Below are 16,365 nucleotides of genomic sequence, written 5' to 3' on the forward strand. Positions count from 1 at the left end.
ATTATAAAGCTTTCAAGAGTAGCATTATGTTTAAGACACACAAGCCTAGATGCAGATAAACAATTGACTATGAAAATCTAACATTATAGAATATTTAAAACTCTGTAGATGCCAATGTACCTTTGTCTTTTGTGCCCAGATAATACAAGATTTATGAACTAATGAAATTGTTCATTACCCCTAAAAGAATTTCTGATTTAAAAAAAAAATCTCGAGCTGGGCGGTGGTGGTGCACGCCTTTAATCCTAGTACTCGGGAGGCAGAGGCAGGCGGATATCTGTGAGTTCGAGGCCAGCCTGGTCTACCAGAGTGAGTTCCAGGAGAGGCACAAAGCTATACAGGGAAACCCTGTCTCGAAAAACAAAAACAAAAACAAACAAACAAACAAAAACAAAAAACAAAAAACCTTCACCCAACATTGCAGTTACTGGAGAACAAAGTGAAAACACAGGCTGTCCAACAAATACAGACATACTCACAGTTTGCTGGTAGGTTGTTCCAAAAGAATAAGCTGCATCTAGTCTTGTCTCTGTGTCTGGACAAAGCTTTAGCAGAAGAATACAACTGATGAGTATCTCTCTCAAGTGATTTCTTAGCTGAAAAGTTCTCTGGCTCCTATACTAACAAATGTTTTATTTTCTACTAATTTAATGTGCAAAGGCCATAAAAAAGTTAAGGGAGGCTGTTGGGTGGGGGCGGTGCATGTCTCTAATATCAGCACTCAGGATACAGAGGCATGAGGATCTCTATGAGCGTGAGGCTAGCCTGGTCTATAGAGTGAGTTCCAGGACAGCCAGGGCTTTGTTTGTCTCAAAACAAACAAGCAGACAAATAAACAGTTAAGGGAGCAATTTTTGTTATAAATTAAAGTTATGACTTAAAAAAACAGTTTTAAGAAATTCCAACTGTGGGCTGGTGCCTTGACCTGCGGAGCCATTTCGCCAGCCCACGTTGGAGGACAACTTGTGCAGTCGGTTCCCTTCCTTGTCCCATGGTGGTCCCTGGGACAGGAGCTGGAAGAAGGAAGAGATCTGACTGCACAGGTTGTCCTCTGTCCTCCACACATTACATGTGTGCATGAGCGCGCGCACGCGCACACACACACACACACACACACACACACACACACACACACACACACTATGTGATTTTAAAATTCTACTTTCAAGAATCAGCAACACCCCTCCCTCCACCGCGCTAGTGCCCATCACAGTCTCTTCAAGCAACACGCTAGTCTGTTCCTTTTGTCCTTGCTTCAGACAACAGTAAAGTGCGTTAGTAATACTTTAGCTAGAATCACACTCACCTGTAAAACACCACCTCCTAAAGTTTGCCATTTGATAAAATTTCCTCTTATATCATAGGAAGCAGCGACGAAGTTCAGCTTTATGTTTTGGTTAAAGAAAAACAACAGTAAAATAATGTCAAATTCTCTATGGAGGGCGTTTTTATTACTATCTTGTCAATGTTAACCCTATTTTTGTTAAAAAATTCAATTCAACTAAATTTATGTGACATAGATTAACCCACCATCTCTGCATCTAAACACACTGTAGAACAGGACTGGGGTTTGGCAGGAGAATGACTTAAGAACACAGAAGGACACGAGTGGCAGGCACCATCCTCCCAGTCTGAGTGCCGAGGGAGGTACAGTATTGCATTCTGGAAAGCTCACCAGGTAGAGGTGGGAATTAGGAGCTGTGGGAGCCATGAAGTGCTGAGAGCCCCGGGCAGTTCTATGAACTGTCTTAAAAGGGAGGGCAAGTGCAGTGAGCTGAGTCTGCACCTGGTGATGAGGCCTCTCTTCTCAGGCCACCAAGAGCCACCATATCCACACAATCCAGTCACCAAAAGTGAGAGAGCCCAACTCTACACGATGCAGTTTCTAGAAAGGCTGATATTTATATAGCTAAATATGTACTTTTAAAAATAATCCTGGAAATGAAGAAGTGTGACTAGTAACTGTCCCTTTGTCCTGACACGGGGGACTGGGGGTTGAAGCCAGGGCCTTGTGTATGTCTCATACCACCACTGAGCTGCCAGTTACTTATCTTAAAGTTAGTAGATCACGTGTAGTTATTCCTCTAGTGATGTGGATTTTATACAGTACCTGGTTTTGTCCTTTAAAACTGAAGTTTGTAGGAAGAGGGGTAGTACCAAGAACCTGAGGTGCCAGTCCTGGCTGGTCTCCATAAAACAGCCAAGGAAGGTTCTGTCTCCTATGAACAATGAGACTTGTCTTAATAAAAGCAGAAAGTAGTTCATGTTAGGAACTTTTGTGAAAATAACTGCACTGAGTTCATTTAAGAACATTTCATCAATCCAAACCTCCTTACCAGAAAGGGATAGAATGAGCACTGTTCAATCCAGCAGTACTTTCGAAGATATAATGGAACAGACGACATGCATCAAATGTGGTAGAATCGTAAGAGTTCATGTTCATCACACACATATTTCCGAGAGCTTGGCAAGATGTCAGGTTGGCATGAATCTACACCAGGAGGTGGAGTAACAGTAGTAACGTAAACAAATGTTGATAGAAAAGTTATGTAGACAATTAAGTGGACAATAAACTTTTAAACACTTTTATTTCTGTGTCTGCGGACTTTGCCTGCATGTGTGTCTGCACCAGGTGCATGCCTCATGTCAGCAGAGCCAGAAGAGGGCTTCGGTTTCCCTGGGACGGAAGTTACAGACAGTCGTGAGCCACCATGTGGGTACTCAGAACTGAACCTGGCTCCTTTGCAAAAGTAGCCAGGGCTCTTCATTGCCAAGCTATCTTCCCAGACCCAGAAAATAAACTCTAATACATGAAGATAAATAATTAGAATACTTTAAACAAACATTTTAGGAAAAATACTAGCATGAGTACCTGAAAGAAGTAAAATACAGAGACTGATATTTTTCAAAAAGAGAATATTTCAAGGAACACTGTGATTTGTTCCACTTTAAATTTATTCCACTTTGCTTGAGCATTTTGTTTTTATGAAAAACAAAATCAAATCATTAGTTGAGTTTAACCTCTCCACTTCCTTTCCCAGTTTTCCCTGTTTGGAAAATGCAGCTCCACTTTGTTACTGAAGTAGAAAACTTGAGGAGGAACTTACCTTCCTGCTGCCCCGTCTGTGAATCTCCACCCACACCTGTGCTCTCCCTCACTCAGACAACTCTAACATGACTCTAAAGGATCTCCTTGCTCCTGCTGTTGCCCTAACAAGCCTATTCTTCATGCCACAGCAATACTTTCCCAATCTCTGGTGTAGAAATCCTCTGGCTCCCCCCCAGAGCCAATCACTACACTCTAGCTCCACCTCCACTTCCCCTGCGCAGGCTGCTCGGCCACTCCTTCACTTCCAGCTTCTTATGCGCCAGTGAGTCAGACAGTGGATCCTTGGCGCCATGATCTATCTCTACTCCAGTGGTGGCCTCCTCTCAGAACGCTCTTTCTTGGTATTTACACGGCCTGCTAGCACTTCTTTTGGCCTTTGCTCAAATGTCACTCTCTAAGAGAAGAGAGCCTTACGACTCTAGATAACACAGCATAGGCCAGCATGCTGGTGCACAGATTTCATCTCAGTCCTCAAGAGGCAGAGATAGGTAGATTTCTGTCTGTTTGAGCCAGCCTGGTTTACATAGTGAGTGAGTTTCAGACCAGCCAAGGCTTCATAATGAGATCCTATCTTAAAAACGACAATGACAAAACAACTAAAAACAAAAAAACAAAAACAAAAAAAAGCAAACAAAAAACTAAAAAGATATACTTTCTTTGTTCCTTATTCTGATTTATTGCCTTCATGCACGATTAATGAGCTGACATTTATTTAGACCAAATGTAAAAAGGAATGATAAGTACATTTTGGTTACTTACATGAGGGAGTGCTTTTCTGTCTTCTGAATATTAAAGCTGAGAACAAGCCTGGCACATACCATGTCACGCATAAGATACTTCCTAAGTGACATTCAATTTCTCCAGACAGTAAATTTCAACTGTGGCAGTTTGAATGAGGATCACCCCATAGACTCATGTGTTTGAGTTCTTGGGCCTACTGGGTGGAGCTGCTTGGGAAGGGTTAGGGGGTGTGGCACTGGGCCACCACCTGCCATTCCCAGTGTTTTCTCTTCTGCTGCTGTGGATCAGGATGTGAGTCTCGGGGGGGCTGTCCCTGCCACCATGCCTGCTCAGCTGTCAGGGACTCTGACCTTCTGAGCTCTAGGCCCAATCAAAGGCTTTCTTTTACGAGTTGCCTCAGTCCTGGTGTTTTGTCACAGCAGCTGACCAGTAACTAAGACACTGACCATCAAACAATCCTGGAGACAATCAGTATGTGTATTCTGCATAATAGTTTATAGACTCTATTTCAACCAATAGAAAGGCTTTATTCTTCTTATAGAATCTGACTAAAGAGATGTATCCACTGAGAAAACTTTTATCTAAGTAAAAAAAAAAAACACTACTATTTATCAATGTGAAATTGATTTTGGAAATATTTAAACTTACCCAGCATGCAGCTGCTGCTGCCTGCAAATACTTGGCAAACCATTCTGAGTTTAATGACATACCCTATAAAGAGAAAGATGAAGATCCTATGTGTTAGGAAGACATTAATACATACATTAACTGAGAAATGAACAATGCTGGTTTCTTGTTATTAGAAAAACAGTCCACTGGAATTTTAAAAAAAGGCTGTTGAGTGTCTTCCACTACAATTAGAGCTGTGTGACAAAACAATGACACGTAGACAAAGGATGAGGTGACAGAATATGTCTATGCTCCCAAATTGCAGATGCTGGCTTCACTAACACTAAAAGTGAGTTGGAAAACAGAAATGAGAGTGTGCCTGACTGAGTATGGATGGTTCATATTTGCTGATTTAGGATTATGGTAAGTGTGTCAGATCGATGAGCACTGAAATCTAGGAGAACCACTGCTACACAATGGAAAAGTTGGGCTCTACAGAGTATTATCTGACATTTCCAAAATGGTGCTTTGTAAACAATGAAGGACATCAGAATAACCCCATACCAAAAGGTACCTGATTTAACCAAAGGCAGCCAGAACTGCCAGGAGACCAGGTCAGGTATGCACGGTTTCTGTTTTGTTCTGTTTTATTGAGACAGGTTTCACGGAGCCCAGACATAGGCAACTGTGACCTTGAACTCCTGATCCTCCTGGCTCCACTTTTAAGAGGAGTACAGAAGTGTGTCATCAAACAAACCTGTTTTCATAACTGATTTCTGAGAAATGTAAATATAAACCTCTGGTCAAAAGCTGAGACTCTGAGAAAATAAGTGTGAGTTACAGATTAACAGGAAAGACACAACCAAATCATTTAGAATGGCATCACGGCCGTCAAATACATTTAAAATACAATTATGAGGCACTGTTTTCATCTCTTTAATAAGCAAAGTTTTCTTTTTTAGGAAAAAGAATAAATGCATAGTGAGGTTGAAGAAAACACACGCATTCACAGTTATACTCACACACACACACACACATATTCACACATGGACAGTTATACTCACACACACATATTCACACATGGACAGTTATACTCACACATGCACAGTTATACTCACACACACATATTCATACATGGACAGTTATACTCACACACACAGTCACACATGCACAGTTATACTCACACACACACACATATTCACACATGGACAGTTATACTCACACACACACATAGTCACACATGCACAGTTATACTCACACACACACATAGTTACACATACACAGTTATACTCACACACACACATTCACACATGGACACTTAAACTCACACACACACATATTCACACATGCACAGTTATACACACACACACACACATATTCACACGTACACAAACGTTCTTTATGGCAGACTGTTAATGAATAAACATGAAAGGCTGTTAAAGGGAAAAATCACAAAAGGAGACTAGCTAGTACATTAAGAAAGAGCCAGTGCAGTGTAACCTTTGAAATTCTCCTCACACCATCTACAGCCATACCAGTCTCAGAAGCTAACCTGGGTCGGGCCTAGACAGTCCTTGGACAGGAAAAGTTCTCCTCAAAGAAGCACCTGTTAGCCAGGCAGTGGTAGCGTACACCTTTGATCCCAGCACTCGGGAGGCAGAGACAAGCGGATCTCTGTGAGATTGAGGCCAACCTGATCAACAAAGTGAGTTCCAGAACAGGCTCCAAAGTTACTGAGAAACCATGTCTTGAAAAACAAACAAACAAACAAACAAACAAACAAACAAACAAAAGCACTCTTCAATTACAAAGGAAATGGTGAGTTTAATGTACTCATGATAACTTCATGGCAGGTGTTCAAAATCAACAGTATCAGAATGGGAGAGGTAGACAGACTTCGTATCCTCTCTGACGTGATGTAAAGTACTGAGCTGAGCACACCATTTATTTCTTTACTGGCTTTCTAGCAAGCATACATTGAATGTGATGAAAGACAAGACAGATGCAGGCTGGGATTGTCCCACAGATGGTAAGCCTTGGAACCTGAACTGTCAAACTCATGAAAGACAGGGAAAGACTGAGGATTTATCTCATAGTGGAAAATAAAAAAGGACATAACCTCTAAAAGCCTGGCAATTTCAGGGGAAAAAAAGACACTGCTGTGACTTCTTGAAAAAAATTATATTCCCCTCCCCCTGAGACAGGGTTTCTCTGTGTAGGCCTGGCTATCCTGGAACTCACTCTGTAGACCAGGCTGGCCTCGAATTCACAGAGATCTGCACGCTTCTGCCTCCTGAGAGCTGGGATTGAAGGTGTGCGCCACCACCTCCCAGCAATTTTAGTTTTAATTGCGTGAAAAAGTAAATACACATAAATTAAAAGGATGAGCTAAAGTATCTGTACACTTTTAAAATATAGTGCTGGGCTATCAGACTCATGATTTTAGCTATTTGTATTTTAAAGTGATTTACACATAAAGATTTCTCAGTTTGTCTGAAATTAATCAAAGGAAGAAATGCAGGACAACTTTTCTCAACCAAACAAGAAAAAAAAAAATACTCACAAGCTCTCCATAACGTGCTGTGGAAATTATACGTTGATGAAAATTTCCTGTGTTGCTGAAACATAATCCACCTGCCTTCACAAATTAATAAGAGAAAAAAATCTAATTATAGAAAGGTTTATTTATTGAATTAAAGTGTCTACTGCTAAATACTTCATCCCCTTGATTGTCCTTACTAAAACATGAGGCTCTGAACATGCACAAGACCTGCTGGTGTTCACGAACGTTGGTTCACAGCGCACACACCTGGTCAATATAATAAAAATCATTGTTAAAATGTTGATGAGTGACGCTGAGCCTAATTTAACTGAGAACTTCTCTCCCCTAAATGACACATTAGAACACAGTAAGTCAACTAAGTAATTGATTATATAAGCTTAAAACATTAGCCTACCTTTAAAGAGTTTTACATCATTATTATAAGGTAAAATATAAATGAAATTGGCTAATCATAGAGGTTCATCTTTTTAACTCCATACATGAATGTATAGCATGGGTAACATTAAATAGCGAAGATTATAGAATCATTAACAGAGCCCATCAAACTCATATAAATGGTACTAATCAATTTGCATACGTAGGCATATCAAACAAACCTTTTCAGTGTGAGCTGAGAACACATGCATGTTTAGCCTTACACCAAACTTGCAAGAACCCTTTAGTCTATCATCTCTGATGTTTTCAACTAGGGAATGAGATGGAGAGAGTGGTCTGGACTAGTGGGGAATGAGATGGGTTCATAAGGACATCAATTGCCTATGAGATAGACAGGTTAAGAAGCAGGCTACAGCACGGCATGAAAATCAGACCAGGCTGGGAAGCATTAGAGGGGAAACTTATAAATCAGTCAGCCTAGGAGCTCCAGGCAGCCTCAGAGAGGAAATAACCTGCTGCTCAGTTTCACAGGGAAATCTGTTACCTTCTACAATAAACTTAAGAAAGGAAAGAGAAAAACAGTGCCAAGAGGCAAGTTATCCGTGCACACTTCTGAAAACACTGAAAATGCTGGACTAGGTGTAATATGTTTACACTAGAGGAATGTGTGGAGAAAGGGATGTGCTTATGAATTTATGTGCATGTGGTAAATGCACACATAAAGGGGGAACAGAAGCAATACAAAATTCGGCCACAAATCAGTGTACCTGAGTTATGACAACATTTATTAATATGCCCTTGTGCTGGTTGGAATGAGAACGGCCCCCATAGGCTCATGTATTTGAATGCTTAGTCATCAGGGAGCGGAACTGTTGGGAAGGATTAGAAGGTGTGGCCATATTGGAGGTGTGTCACTGGGGTGGGCGTTTAGGTTTCAAAAACCCAGGCCAGGCCCAGTCTCTCTTTTTGCCTGTTGCCTGAAGACCAGCATATAAGGCTTTCAGCTCCTACTGCAGTGCCATGCCCATCTGCTTCCCACAATGGTGATCATGGACTAACCCTCTGAAACTGTAAGCAAGCCCCTAACTAAATGCTTTCTTTTGTAAAAGTTATGATGGTCACAGTGCCTCTTCACAGCAAAACAACAGTAAACAAGACACCCTTCTATATATAACATTGTAAGATAAAATGGTTTCCATACTCTATACATACTATTCTATCGTTTATGTACAAGTTACATAACAATGAACAATAGCTGCCTTTTGCTAAGCAATTACTACAGCACGATGCTAAGACCTTTGCACATTTATTTTGAGGCAGGACAGCTTATGAGAACTATGAAGTGAAGAGTACATTTCCATTCTAAATCCAAGGGATTGTGACTATCTAGTCATACTAGTAGAAGGCTAATTGGAGACTTGAACACAGTTTTTCATGGATTCTGAGTCTCAGCTCCTTTAATGCCTATTCATATACTTTTTTGAGATATATAGCTAGTACATAAAAATAGGATGCTATTAATGAAGTCAGTTTTTATATATGCTTACCTGGTTCCTAAAGCATTGGCTTTTGTAAATGAGTTCTCCTTTTCATCACAAAGCTCGCAAGTGGCTTGGGATAACAAAGACCCACTAATATTTCTTTCCACTGTACAAACACAAGCAAAACAAGGAATATCATATTCTATACTCAAATATTTACATAAATGTATAATTAGTATTGTAATAATTCTAAAAGCAACATCATTTGCTTGAAAGGCATGTCAAGCATGTATATATAAAGTATACAAGGAAAATCTTCCCTACTCCAACTGAAAATATACAGAAACCAGTTTTCTAAGTGATTATAATAGTAAATCAACATTTTTCCTAAACACAATTTCTTAACATCTTTCCTGTCATACTGAGATGAGGAATCTATCTTCATAGATTGCTGGCCAGTTTCCATAAATGGGAGGGCTTTTAATAATCTCCAACTCATATACCCCACCTAGCACTAGACTTGATTTTTAGACACAAACCTACAGAAGTGCTTACACCAGCGCAAAACAGTCTTCACTGTTTTTGTATTTGGTTATATGGGATTGTATTTAGTTATACGGTATTTGGTAGAGCAGAACCAAAATGTCTAAAACAGCAGAAGGGTGATTCCTATGTTTAGCTTTTTTCAAAGTATAATAGATTTAGCTTCTGAATTCTGTGATTTTTACTATTTTAAAAATTGTAAGCCACAGGCAAGGTGGCACATCATCCCAGCATTTGGGAAGTGGAGGCAAAGGCATCAGGAATTCAGGACATCTGTGACTATACAGTGAGTCTGTCAGCCTGGTCTACATGAGACCCTGTCTCAAAACAAATAAGATATTATACATCCCACTTGTAGGGAGAAGGGAGGATTTACAAGGGTACAAAGAGATAAAAGAGGGTGGAGGCTGAGTATAATTATAATTAGAATATATTATATACATGTACAAAATTGTCCAATCAACAAATTTAATTAATAAAAAGTAAAAATATTATATATTTTACTCAATAATTTGTAGGATGATCCTTATATTTATTGAATAATTTGGACCTCTAACTGCTGTCCACATTATGAAAATTTCTTTAGTTTGCAGTTTGGTTCTTGGTACTCTGTGTAGGTGGGTAGGTGTGACTATGCATGGGTGTGTGGAGACCAAATGTCAAATGGATGTCTTCCTCTATAATGTTCTGCCTATTGTTTCAGACAATGTCTCTTGCCAAATCTGGAGCTCACACTTTAGGTAGACTGGCTAGCCATGAAGTTTCTATGATCCAGGCTGCTACACACACACACACACACACACACACACACACACACACACCACTCCTGGTGCTGGCATTATAGATGTGTGTACACATTTGACTTTCACATGGGTTCTGGGGATGTAAACTCAGGTCCACATGTTTGGCCTCAAGTACTTAAATTAACCCACTGAGCTATCTCTTCAGCCTTGGATTTGGGGACTTTTATTTTATGACATCTAAATGTTTTATGTAATCAAATTTATCAATTTCCCCATATTTAGCTTTAGAGTTGTTTTTCTATACTTAGAAATATTTACATACAAAGAATGTAAGTTTGTCTTTAAGAATTTTCATGTTTTACAGTAAATATTTAAATACTGGATTTACTTGGAATTTAAGGATTGAGGTAGAAACCCAATTTGATGTTTTCTTAACACCATTACCAGTTAATCAGTCTCATCCTTACTGATAATGCCAGTTCTTTATACCAAATTGGTTGGTGCATAACAAATGATTGGGCTCATTTTGATTCTGTCTTAAGTTCCACACATGCTGCTATTGAAAGCAAAAATCATAAAAAATATCTGACAGTATAGTTTCCTCTTTCAGAATTCTCATGTATTTTGTATATAAACTTGAGGATCTGTATATTGTCTGGGACAAATAAATCCTGGTAGATTTTATTATTAATATCATTCTTTAATATACAGGCTGGCAGGACAGATGATAGTTATTATATTTAATCTTCTCAACCAAATACAAAGAGTGTATTTTCATTATTAAGGCTTGCTTTTGGCAGTCCCTCTGAAGCTGCCATGATGTTCATCTGACCTCAGTCTTTCTTTTCTTTATCTTTTTTTGATGCTGGCCAGGGCACATGGCTGACCCGGAGTCAGCTCCACTCAGCAGCATGGCTTAGCATGGCTTTCCTCCTTCCTCAATCCCTCCTCCTCTGCAGTAGCCAAGATCTACCCCTTACCTGCCCTGAGGTGGTTTTCTTTTAAACGCTAATGAAAATTGTCCTTAGCTTAAAAAAAAGAAAAGAAAAAAAAGGACTTCTTTCAAAGCTCGTTTACATATATCTTCAATTAATTTATCTTATACATTTCTTCTAAAGTTTGATTCATTATTTTCTTACATCACATTTTCTAATGACTTCATTTTTACATAGAATGTAACTTTTGAATATTAATTTTGCAACTTAAACTCTGTGTTTATAGGAATTTTTAATGATTTCCTTGGGTTTTCCAAACATACAATGACTTTATATTCAAGTAATGACTTTAAAAAAATTGTTTCTTTCCTGAGAACACTTCCTACTCCTGCTTGAGCCCAACAGTGTCTGTCCTTTTCCAGGCACTGACATTAACAGACATGCTTACTACTTCTCCCTCTCAGAATGATGTCATGTCTGGTGGGCACACCTTTAAACCTAGCCCTTGGGAGGCAGAAGCAGGGAGAGCTCTGTGAGTCCAAGGCCAGCTGGATCTACAAAAAATGTTTCAGGACAACCAGGGCTATCTAGATTCCCTGTCTCAAAGGAAGGAAAAAAAAGAACTACGGGCCAGCAAGATGGTTTGGAGTCCTACCTGAGGTCCACACGGTAGAAGGAGAGAACTGACTTCTGCAAGTTGTCCTCTCGACTCCAGACAAGCATCTACTACACAGGTGAACATCTAAGGGCTTATGTGCACATGCGCATGTATAAATACATAAGTGTAATTTTAAAAAATAAAAAGAATCATATTGATTTTTGAGTTGAGATATGTATATCACCACGTTTTATTAAGGAAATACCCATCTGATGTTGAACTGGGAAGAATTCTTAAAATTTTTCTTCTCAATGTCTGCTGTGTTAAATATCATGAAATTTTGTACTACAATAATTTTTTACACAACTACAAAGCATTTAAATTGATGTCCTTTATAAAATAAAAAAAAAAAATCATCACTACCATTTTGGAAGTACTGTTCTTACCTAATATATGACCAGTAGGACAGTGGCATTTTCCTTCAGCAGTAAAACCGCTAGGGCAAGAAATACAGTCCCAGCCATCTTTGGTAACACCTTTCTAAAGTTAAAAAATAAATAGATTTTCTTCTTAATTAACTTCCTTTTAAATTGATCATACAAATTCAAAATTAATTGTCACCTTTGCATTCACAAATATAAAATACAACAAAACTCAAGAGAATTTAAAAAATAAAAAGCCAGTTATCAGTTTACTGTTATCTGTTCTATAATATTTTAATGCTTAAAAATTCAAGTTTAGCCAGGCGGTGGTGTCTCACGCCTTTAATCCCTCGGGAGGCAGAGGCAGGCGGATCTCTGTGAGTTTGAGGCCAGCCTAGTCTACAGAGAGAAATCTAGGACAGGCACCAAAACTGTACAGAGAAACCCTGTCTTGAAAAATCAAAAAATAAAAAATAAAAAAAATTCAAGTTTATTGGCCTTTAAAATTTAAGTTACTATTCCAAGTGGGTTTATAGAATATCAATGATATAGTTATTAATTTGATTAAAGAGAATTCAATAGAATACTTATCTAGTAAAGTGGACTAGCAAAGGTTTTAATAAAGTTTGACATCATGAAGATTTGACCTCATATCACATGGTTTAGGAATAACAGTCATTAAAAATACAGTTATGACTGAAATCCATAGAGACTAGTCCTAAAAACAAAATAATCACACCAATTAGACTTTGTTGAAGAGACTGGACTTATTAACAACTGTTTCTACATTTGGCCTGCTTCTGTAACACTAAAAACGAAAATAGCATGAATAATATCACTGGAAAATAAACTTGCCCCAAACTATATTCTATCTACAGCTCTCATCCTAAGTCATTCAGCTACGACTAGAACTTCCAAAACATGGACTAAATCTAAATATGGCAACTGGATCCACAGGACGAGGAGTTCCAAGGATAACTGCTAATGATAATGGATTCTCAGACTAAGAGAATAAGAAACATTACAATAATGTTACAAAGACTCCTGATTAGCTAAACTGATTGGAAAGGAAAATATATTTCTACTAATTGAAAATTAGCCTATGAAGCAACTACTAATTGATTAAATTTCCCCAAATCAGTATGTAATGAAGAGACTAACCAAACCACAAAGCATATTTGAATTTTTATTGATGCAACTGGCATTGCATAAACTTATTGCACTTTGCATAGCATTATGAATATCAGTCATCACGTGGGACTCCTGACACCATAGGTCTAAGCTTTCTATACCAGAGCTCCACCCGGAATTGCTCTATGGATGTAACACTCACCACCTTCTCTTCTTTCTACCCGAGTTACTCTACGAGGAAAACAGAAACAATTTTTCACAGCTTGGTACTTTGGGATATCTGACTCAAACACTTTCATAACAAAATGAATTTCTGCTTTTTCCCTGAAGTTTTCATGTAGTTTTATTGATCTCTCAAATGTGCAATAATAAAGTTAGCTTAATAACTTTAAAGTTGTGGAGAAATGGGAAAGGTTATACTGATGTTTAAGAGAGAAAGACATTTATTACTTTTTCCCCCCCAAAAGTTATTTTAAACTAAGTTTTTCATACCATGTTTTCTGGACACTTTTTACAAATAATGGAAGGTCCTCCATTATTAGAGATCATACGATATCCTGGTAGACATACACATGAAGTTCCTGAAAGGGAAAAAGGCAATTTTGTCCTCAGAAAATAAAATTTCAAGACAAGGAAACTTAACAGTTCTAAAGATCTCAAAGCTGGGAGGGGTGGTGTATGCCTGTAACCCAACATCTGGGAGGAAGAGGCAGGAAGACCAGGCAGGAGTTCAAGGTTATCCTCGCTACACAGGGAGTGGGAGGCCATTTGCGCGCGTGTGTGGGACCATTGAGTGGGTCACTGAACTTTAGACCTTGGTTTCTTACTTAGTAAAATGGAGAAAATAACAGTACCTACCTAATAGCGTCAAGACTTAGAAATACGTCTGGTATTATGTTGCTACTATTTAAATTGTAATTATTATTAAACTATGAAAACTATTTTCTTGTCACTAAACCATACGTGTGTGTTTAATGAATTTTGTCAATATCTTATTGGAAAATTATTTTCACCCAGTATATCACTGTTACTCTTTGTTGAGAAAGACAATAAATAGTGTATGGTATTTACTATTCGACTTGCTGGATAATTAAGCTCTAAGGACCCTAAGCAGAAACAGCACCCGCAGGGGTCTATTACAACACCAGAGACACACACACATACATACACACACACACACACACACACACACACACACACACACACACACACACACACCTTTCTTCATAACCATGGAACAAATACAATGTAGAATACGGTTTCTCTCACACTTCCTCTCCAGACACCCTGTTGTGCACTGCTCAATGACTGAACTGAGATCTAAAGATGGCAGTTAGCCAAATTGAGATTCAAAGCATTGAAGTAAACAGAAAAAGATTTATTCTGAGTAGTTTCAGAGAGAACTAGACCAATTGATGCAATTTAGGAGAAAGATTAACCCAAGTCTAAAGAGACATTAGGTGCAAACAGTAACAACCAGCAATATAAAAGGGATAGAACCTAAGGAAACCTGTAAGAGGCACTGGTGGAGAGTGCGGGAAAAGAGACAAGAGCTCCCTTAGCTTCCAGTGTACATCATACAACTATCACAAAGTCTGGGTTTCAATTTCCTTATGAGTACAGTGTACAGAATCTGATCATAGCTAAGGTCGCCTCCAGCTCTCAATTTCTTGAATGTGGGAGTAGGGTCACGTGAGAAATTCACATTTTCCCCTCTTTCTTTCCTGTCAGGGTGCCTCTCTCGTCACCCCATGTTACTTCTTTACTCTTTCTATTCTACTTTTGTCAGGAGGCTTTCCCGGTACTATCCTAAGGATTCCATTCCAGGGACTGAGCCCTGGAAATGAGTTCCTGGTTAAGGTGGAGTGACGGGACCAGAGTTCCCGATCTTATTAGTGGGCCAATGCAATCATCCCCAAAAACCCTTTTCTGAGGCATGGTGGCTGTGAGTTTTCGGAAACACTATTCTAACAAAATATCGTGCTGTCAAGAGTGTGTCGTTTTGGTCAGGGTCCATCCCAAACCGCCTCACCTAGGCTATCCCGCCTCTGGTTGGCGCCACAGGGCTCACAGGAGAGCGCAGAGATGTCGAAGTACTGATTGAGGCCGCACGCCTCCGGCCGCTGGAAAGGGAAGGAGAAGACCTGGGCCCATGAGACTTCGCAGAGGACCAAGAGAAGGAACGCGATGCCAGCGGGGACCGGAGAGCTAGATTTGACCGCCATGGCCGCCACAGGCCCAGCACGCGTCACCATGGTACCCGCTCCCGGTACGCAGGCGCCGGCTCCCCAGCAGCCTCCGCGGTGACGCTATGAGTCCGCTGAGCTGATTGGATAACTGGGTTCAGGAACGCTCTTTGCCTCGCCTGGTTGCTAGGTTACCACGCACGCGGGAAAAGATGGGTTAGGCACAGACTAAAGTGGTGGGGGGGGCTATTTCAAATGTATTTTTAATGTGTTTAATTAATACACGTACTAATTAAATGTAATAATAATGTAAACCTGTATTTAAAATGTATTACGGGGGCTGGAGAGATGGCTCAGAGGTTAAGAGCACCGTCTGCTCTTCCAGAGGTCCTGAGTTCAATTCCCAGCAACCACAGGGTGGCTCACAACCATCTGTAATGAGATCTGGCGCCCTCTTCTGTGTACATAATAAATAAATAAACCTTAATATCCGGTTACAACACTTAGTATTGTTTCATGAAGTTAGCAATCTCACACACACACACACACACACACACACACACACACACACACGAGAATTTGTCCAGGCAATATAATTTTTCACAAAAGAGGAGTGAACATTTAAAAAAAATTTAAATTAAAAAAAAAATCACACTGGGTGGTGGTGGCACACACCTGTAATCCCAGCACTTAGGAGGCAGAGGCAGGTGGATCTCTGTGAGTTTGAGGCCAGCCTGGTCTACAGAGCTCCAGGACAGGCTCCAAAGCTACAGAGAAACCCTGTCTCGAAAAACAAAAACAAAACAAAACAAACAAAATAAAATATCCCACCATGGTAGTGGTTGTTTCAGGTCCTGAGCTTGAAGCTACACAGAGAACTCCTGTCTCAAACAAACAAACAAACAAACAAAACAAAAAACAAACAAAAA

The 16,365-nt window shown here is 39.5% G+C and overlaps 1 protein-coding gene across 3 annotated transcripts in view; it reads right to left on the minus strand.

The window, feature by feature from the left end:
- The window catches only part of Tmem67 (transmembrane protein 67), a 40,667-nt gene extending 25,143 nt beyond the window's left edge, over positions 1–15,524 (minus strand). For all 3 annotated transcript variants that reach the window (XM_036178045.1, XM_036178046.1, XM_036178044.1), the window contains exons 1-11: positions 15,283–15,524; positions 13,743–13,831; positions 12,144–12,237; positions 8,945–9,044; positions 7,199–7,268; positions 7,023–7,097; positions 4,499–4,561; positions 2,337–2,491; positions 2,111–2,219; positions 1,307–1,384; positions 480–545 (exon numbers count right to left, since the gene is read on the minus strand). In XM_036178045.1, the coding sequence (XP_036033938.1) occupies positions 480–545; positions 1,307–1,384; positions 2,111–2,219; positions 2,337–2,491; positions 4,499–4,561; positions 7,023–7,097; positions 7,199–7,268; positions 8,945–9,044; positions 12,144–12,237; positions 13,743–13,831; positions 15,283–15,505 (1,122 nt within the window). In that variant the 5' untranslated portion in view covers positions 15,506–15,524. The remainder of the gene's footprint in view (positions 1–479; positions 546–1,306; positions 1,385–2,110; positions 2,220–2,336; positions 2,492–4,498; positions 4,562–7,022; positions 7,098–7,198; positions 7,269–8,944; positions 9,045–12,143; positions 12,238–13,742; positions 13,832–15,282) is intronic.
- Between the last annotated feature and the right edge of the window lie 841 nt (positions 15,525–16,365).

The sequence above is a fragment of the Onychomys torridus genome, chromosome 2 (genome assembly GCF_903995425.1).
Source record: "Onychomys torridus chromosome 2, mOncTor1.1, whole genome shotgun sequence".
NCBI classification, from domain to species: Eukaryota; Metazoa; Chordata; class Mammalia; order Rodentia; family Cricetidae; genus Onychomys; species Onychomys torridus.